General features: G+C 35.2%; 1 protein-coding gene and 1 long non-coding RNA gene across 8 annotated transcripts in view; one reads left to right on the forward strand and one right to left on the reverse strand.

Annotated features, from left to right (window-relative positions):
- Positions 1-14: 14 nt before the first annotated feature.
- LOC103129492 (B- and T-lymphocyte attenuator-like) overlaps positions 15-7,291 on the reverse strand; it is a 14,719-nt gene continuing 7,442 nt past the window's right edge. For 3 of the 7 annotated variants that reach the window (XM_016665147.1, XM_016665146.1, XM_016665148.1), the window contains one exon: positions 5,680-6,551. In XM_016665147.1, the coding sequence (XP_016520633.1) occupies positions 6,445-6,551 (107 nt within the window). In that variant the 3' untranslated portion in view covers positions 5,680-6,444. Of the gene's footprint in view, positions 424-1,972; positions 2,005-2,088; positions 2,212-2,278; positions 2,324-2,420; positions 2,875-5,679; positions 6,552-7,291 lie in introns of those variants that run through there. The other 4 variants (XM_016665143.1, XM_016665142.1, XM_016665144.1 and 1 more) reach the window with 4 other exon arrangements.
- Positions 5,196-7,291, forward strand: part of LOC107834206 (uncharacterized) — an 18,046-nt gene continuing 15,950 nt past the window's right edge. The window contains exon 1 of the long non-coding RNA XR_001659988.1: positions 5,196-5,207. This is a non-coding gene — a long non-coding RNA (uncharacterized LOC107834206). The remainder of the gene's footprint in view (positions 5,208-7,291) is intronic.

Raw genomic sequence — 7,291 nt, forward strand, 5'->3', positions numbered from 1 at the left:
AATGTAACAGCTTCATGACCACAACCCTCTTTCTGCACACCGTTCCATGACGCTGCCACACTATTTTGAATGTCTCTAAGTTATTCTTAGCCAGTGAAAAATACTCCACTTTTAAGTCACATTGATAACAGCGTAATTTGTCTTTGTGTCTTGTTTACATGTGTAGTTTCTGACTGTTGTCCCACGCTGTAGGGGGTTGATGACGGCGTACACTTCACTGTTGGGCGCTTCTGTTTTCACTGTTGTGTATGTAACAGCCAGCTGGCTCCCAGTGAGAGCGAGAGCAGGTGATGCTGATGCTGTTCTTTCTGGTTGTCTTGTGGAATAGATGTCGTTCAGGACTGAGAATTGAGTTCGCAGGCCGGGAGGAGAAGGGGCGCTCGCTTTGGGGAGTTCTGGTATCATATGCGTAGATATTTCCTGCTTGGAGGGAAATAAAATTTTAAAAAATACTTTACTTTATATGAATATAATAAACTGTACAACCACTTCAATGTGAAGAAAGTCAAGATGATCTTAAACTCTCAATAGAAAAGGTTTTTCTCTGCTTCTTTCTACCTGCATTTGGATGTTTCATCTAAAATCGACCAAAACCTTTTTTAGACATAGACGGGTGTTTTCGTCTACCTTTATTTGAAGCGTCTACCTTTTATTGAAGCCTTTGAAGTTTCGATGTAGGGACGGAAACACCGTCAGTATTTTTATCAGCTGCATTTCAACTGACCACTAATTACACTGAGACTCTGAAGCCTGAAGGTGTTTTTTATAAGTCATGCTGCAACTGATCTTATTGAACTATTTAGTATTTTTTTTAGACAAGCCTTTCTCATCTCCTATCAGAAACAAATATTGTCAAAACTTAATTTGAATCTATGTCTGGCAGGGGTTTATATAAATGAGGACTCAGCTGTATTCAACCAGGTAAGCACTATCTTCCCATTGAAGTTTTATGTATATTACATAAGTCTCATGCTCTATGTGATAAACTTTTTAATAAACCTTATAGTCAGAGTAGATTGTCCTGAGCAATCTTTAAAGTCGACCTAAGCGAAGGTTGCTGGAGGAAAAGCTGATCACTTCTCTGTCCTCTCATCTACATCTACTGCATTATTTACTGATGTTTTAAGTTTTCTCTCAGTTTCTAAATTTTCCTCAAAGCTACATCTGGTAGCTTAGCTCTGATGCCTTCCTGGAGGCTTGTATCGGTTGAGAAACTGCACCAAAACAAATTAATGTTCTCCTACTCCTGCCATTAACTTTTAACTTTTCTTTAAAGCAGAAAATATTCCTAGTTTAGAGCTTCTTGTGTCTCTGTCTGGTCTTCTTGAACCCTGGTTGGTCGTTGCAGATGGCAGTCCAGGTTCTGCTGGAGGTTTCTGTCTGTCAAAAGGAGGTGGGGGGGGTTTCCACTCCACTGTCACTAGATGCATTTCCAGTATGAGGGATTGCTGGTAAGTCAACGGCACAAAGCAAGTGATTTTCTGCTGCTGATACATGCTTGTCCATGTAGAGTAGTTGTTTGTACAAGATGCAGTGTCTTTCATTTAAGTCTCATCCAACCTGCTGTGTTTCTATAACTGGAAACTTTTTAACCAGCTTTAGTAATAAACTGAACATGACTGCAGTGTTTGATACTGAGGAAATGTACGTATGTATAATTGGATTGAGTTGACTTTTTTTTTTAATTAGTGCTTTTTAGATTACATAAATAAACTGAATTGAATTCAGTAGACATGGACATTAAAACATCTCCAAGACGCCGCAGAGCATTTCAGTGTTGTGGCGTAGCCTTCGTCTGGTGTGAAGGGTGTTTAAGAGACTGCGTCTTGTTTGATTATGACCCAACATTACAAACTATGCATGATACATTTTTGGAAACTGACTACACTACCTCACAGTTCCTGTTATTGTTCTAAATAAAATGTGAAGTTTCAAAACACTAAACAAAAATCCACTATGTAAAACTGGTTACCTCTTGATTTGTATTGTTGTGGGTCCACGTTCCTATAAGAAAACAAATTTAGGGGGATTAAAGATGCAAATATTGCAACAGTTACAGAAGAACCACAGCTAAATTAATAGTCTTACGTTTCCAGCCCTGAAAGCACAGGAGGACAAACACTATCGCTGCGGCGATCAGAAATATAACGGCAATACAGATCAGGAAGACGGATAGCCAGGAGCGATCGTCACCAACACTGTCTGAGCCAACTGTATGAAACAATAATGTTAAAATAGATGTAGTATTAAATGTGTATATTTACAATATGTTTCTTACCTTCATCATCAACATCATCAGGGTTTTCTACTCCTTTGTTTAGTTCTTGAGCAATAAAAAAATCAGATACGTTTCACACAATGAATCAAACACATGTCTGCATTTCACTGGTAAATCTTGGTAGTAAATAAAAAATAAATACCTGAAACTGAGATGTTGATGGCATGGCTGACAAATACACTACTGTGTCCTAAAGCACATTTGTACAGGCCGTCATCATCAATGGAAACCTGCTCAAAACTTAAATATGAGATCAGATTCTCCTTGCCATTTTTCTGTGTGATTCTTATGTTCTCTGTGTCTGAAATGTTTTCCCAGTTCTTTGTGTTAGAGAATTTAGACCAAATGACATTGAATGACTCCCCACAGTGTTTGACGGGACACTCGACTGTCAGACTTTGTCCAGGGGAAACACGTTTCGTTGCTCCTCTTCGCACTTTGGCCATCACTTCACATGAAGAAACTGTAATTTCAAAAGATGAATGTAATTTTAATGACACAATTTCAAAATTACTATCAAGTACAATATACATCATTATACTTATTTTGATTAAGAAAAACATGTTTATTACTTCAAGATATGACATCAATCCCCAATTCTGTTAACCTAAACAAGGACCAAACAATTGTTGACAAAATTGTTTTTTTGTGTATGTGTGTGAAAAAATAAAAAAAAAAGACAGCTTCTATTTATAAAAATATTTTGATTTCACATAAACAAACTTTAAGTAAACCACTTTTAAAAAAGCCATCTAATTGTCTACAATGATCTAGAGATTATGAAACACAAAACTATCCACTAACACATCATATATTATTTTATTTTATTTCATATTGTCCTCTATATGACCACTGAAGGGTTATAGGTAGAACCAAGACATGCAAGACAAAAATCAAAGAATTAAGGACTATGAAAGTGAAATAAATACTGATAATTCATTTAAACTCACAAACAGCCAAAGCCAATAGGTAAATTGGATGAAGCTCTCGCTGTGTACTACGTACATCTACAACATAACACGTTTACCAAAACACAACCAATACAATATCTTATTTAATAATAAATAGTATGAAATAAAAAAGAACAATGTTAAGGTTCTGGAGATATGTTTTTCTAAAACCAGGAAAACTTTTGGTCCACCACAGAATTATTATAGTGTTTTTTATTTATTTAACTAGTTTTTGTTTATTAGATTACAACAAATAATATAGTTTAATAAAACATGTAGAGATGTTCGTATATGAAAATAGTAATCATCCAGTAATTATTTGAGTATTTTTCTGAAATACTTTTGTATTTTTAACTTTTTAATTGACTCCTGATTTAAGCCTCATCAGTAAAACAAATGATAAATCGATTTAAAGTTTTGTGTTTGTTTCTATTTTAATTGATTTTAATGGAAGAAAACCTGCCATCTGGCAGCTTTGCTGTCACATAAATACTGAGTCTCAACCACACTCAAATAAAATCTCTTCCATTTCTTTACCAAATTAAAACTAAAGAAGTTGAAGAAAAAAAAAACAACAAAAAGCCTTACCTTTATTTTCTCTGCAAAGGCAAATAAACACAGCACACCAAATTATCAGGAGCTGCATTGTGCATCACATGCTCATCACAAAAACCTTCAAATAAGGTGCTGCAGGTTCATTTTACTTATGACAAGTTAACCACTTCCTGTCTTCGACCACCCAGCACGAGTTTTTCAGCACAGCATGAGCTGACAAAATTTCCCGTGTACAAAAATAGAAAGATGAGAAAAAAAAATCACACATGCAAAAGTTATTTCAGCATTCCCAAGATCAGCACGGATAGATACCTGCACTTCTTAGGATGAACCTCAGATCACCTTTCCTCAGAAACATGCACAAAGTCAGCACTGCAACAAGCAATGCTTTTACCAGAAGCTCTGCAGTGCAACTTCAAGGTAATACATTGATCTGAAGACCACAAAAAAAACACCTTCATCTCATGGTTATGGTTCCAAACTGAGAAGATGCCGAAATCACTTGAGTATAGACCCGGGGTCTAAACCATTTACAATCCGGAGCCATTTTTTCCCTTGAATCCAGTAAAATAAGACTTATGTAGAGTTATATAACTCTTTGAAAATTAGACAACATTTAACTTTTGATAAATATCTATTTCTGGAAATTTAATGTCATTTTTAAACAACTAAAATTTTATTTGTAATTCTATGAATAAAAATACAACTTATACTAAAAGAGACCCCCAGATTATAACATGGACGCTCGACCACACTTGATCATCTTTTCTGTTATTACATTAATATTTAATCTACACATTCCCTAGTCGCTTATTTGACAGACTTGTCTTTGGCAAGATACAATATTATTTTACGAACATACAGCGATGCACATAACTGTAGCATACAAACTATCAGGAAATGTTTTCTGTCCATGAGGCTAAAAAGGTTCATCACCAACCTCACAAATAAACGTCTGCAACTTCATTTAATTTGTGTAATTTGTGTAATCAATATGGAAAAGCTCAGCACCTCCTGACCTCCAAGGTGCTTTTTCAGTCTGGACAAGTTGTATTTCAGCAACATGAGGCAAGAAATGCATCATTTTCACAGATGGAAAAACATCTCACACAAATTTCTGGAGATCAATGCTTGTAATCACAGCAAAGTTTTTCATTTCTTACACCTTAACAGAATCAGTATTTTTCTTTCATGACACACTTCAAATAACCTCGGCACACCAACAAGCATAAACTCACCACCTTAAGAGAAAATGACCGCACAGAAACAGAGGGACTTGTTTTTGTCCCAGAACGTTCATGTTTCAAATGAGGACCATCATAACATACAAGCTGTTTTATATTCCAAAACTGGGGGCATCGATCCCTAAAATGCTGGATGTTATAGAATTGGTTCAAGACGAAAGCCAAACCTTTTGAAAGCCTGTTAGGATTAATGCTTATTTAAGAAGAAACAGGGACTTTCTGTGGGTTTGACTGAAGTACGTTATCACATGTCAATGTTTCTGACCAGAAAAGTAAAACAGAGTAGAAGCAATTTTTCTTTTTCCTACTATTTCCCACACCATAAAAGCATCACCTGGTGTGAATACACTCCCATCTCGTTTTATAGACTTCATGTCTCTGTGAAACAAGACAAACTCTGTTTTTATTTTTTTTTCCAACAGTGCCATCTTGTGTAGACGATTAGGTGATGCTGATTGTGTGCTGATGCTTATTTATGTTTTGATGAGAAAAATATTCAAGTGGAAGACTTTTTTCAGTTCTTTATTGTTGACATCTGTGGTAAATAACAGGACAAAAATCTTATTATTTTACATATTTTCCACACTTCATATTAAACTAGTTTTCAGTTTTCAATTTGAAAAATTTCTCTTTCATTTAATTCAAAATGTGCCACTTTTTCTTTCATCTCAATTTGAGGACAAAGCCTTCAGCAAATCGTTAACCCATGTCTGATGTTATTTTTGTCTTAAACAAATCACGTTTTCAGTTCTTCTTAACCCTTTTCTCCCAAGTCTCTTTATCATGAAGAGCTCTATTACATGCATGACCAGCCAAAAACACCAGAAACAACATTCACCATTGATGAATATGTTGTACAGGAAATGTGTGACAGAATGGTCTTGTGTGTTTTTTCTTGACATTGCTCTTTGAATTTACACAGCATTTCAGACATTTAATAATCTTAAGTAAAAGTAACGCAAAACATATATTTGTTTAAAATACTTTCAGTGTTTCAAATCCCTGAATTGCTGAGATTACAACATGAAATGATAAATGCACATAAAAAAAATCATCTTTTGATGCCTCTCATGTCTACTTTAAATGTAACTGCCCTCTTTTTGCACGGTCACTTAACCAACACCCAAAATAAGTTGATGTTCTGCACATTCATACTTGTGTGGATCATCGATACTTTCACGTAAGTCTGGATGTTTCTAACTTATTCTCAGTGAGTGAAAAATACTCAACGTTTAAGGCGTTGATAACAGCAATTTGTTGTTTCATCCTGCTTACATGTGTACTTCCTGGCTGGTGCCCCACATTGTTGGTAGTTGATTATGGTAAACACTGCATAGTTTAAGCTTGACTATTAGCTGCTGTATCTGCAACATTCGCAGTGAGAGCGAGAGCGAGGGATGTTGATGTTCTCTCTGATTTACTTGAAGAACAGGTGTTGCTCAGATCTGAGAATTGAGTTCGCAGGCTGGGAGAAGAAGAGGCGCTCGTCTCGGGGAGTTCTGATAGCATACGTGTAGGTTTTTCCTGCAAGAAGAAAACAAATTAAAAAAAGAAAAATTTACTGCATCTGAATATGATAAACTGTACAATTACTACGAGGTGACGAAAGTCAAGATGATCTTAAACTCTCATTAGGAAAGTTTTCTCTTCTTCTTTCTTGTCCCTCATATCACAATGTAACCAACAAGGACACATTTGGATGTTTCATCTAAAATCTACCAAAACCTTCTGTAGAGATAGAGACGTGATGCGTCTTTACCACGACTTGAAGCCTTTGTGTAAAAAAGGAAACACTTCTGCATTTGAACTGACCACTGATTACACTGAGACTCTAAAGCGTGAAGTTGGTTTTTTAATGAGTCATGCTGCAAGTGTTGCAAACTTCCTATATTAAAACCTTTGAGTTCCAACTCAAACATTTTCTGATTCTTCTTGATTCCTCATCTCTAAATACGATGCCAGTATTTCATCTTAACAAAATCATTTGCTGTTTCAACTGCATGTTGATAAATTCTGAATTTATCAATTCAGATTCAGTAAATTTAGTAAATTTGAACATGTGAGGTTCATTTCTCAGGAACCTTTTGAAAATAAAATTTAAGCGAGTATTAAACACACTATTCATTAAGTCCACAGTTCTGTACATCACCATAATTAATCAAAATCAATATTTAAAAACATAACTGTGTGTAATTATTGTATTAAATGGGTTTTATTTAGTGAATTGACTTATTGAAAACAAAATGATTTTTCAATAAGTCAAT

The sequence above is a fragment of the Poecilia formosa genome, unplaced genomic scaffold (genome assembly GCF_000485575.1).
Source record: "Poecilia formosa unplaced genomic scaffold, Poecilia_formosa-5.1.2 Scaffold550, whole genome shotgun sequence".
Taxonomy (NCBI): domain Eukaryota; kingdom Metazoa; phylum Chordata; class Actinopteri; order Cyprinodontiformes; family Poeciliidae; genus Poecilia; species Poecilia formosa.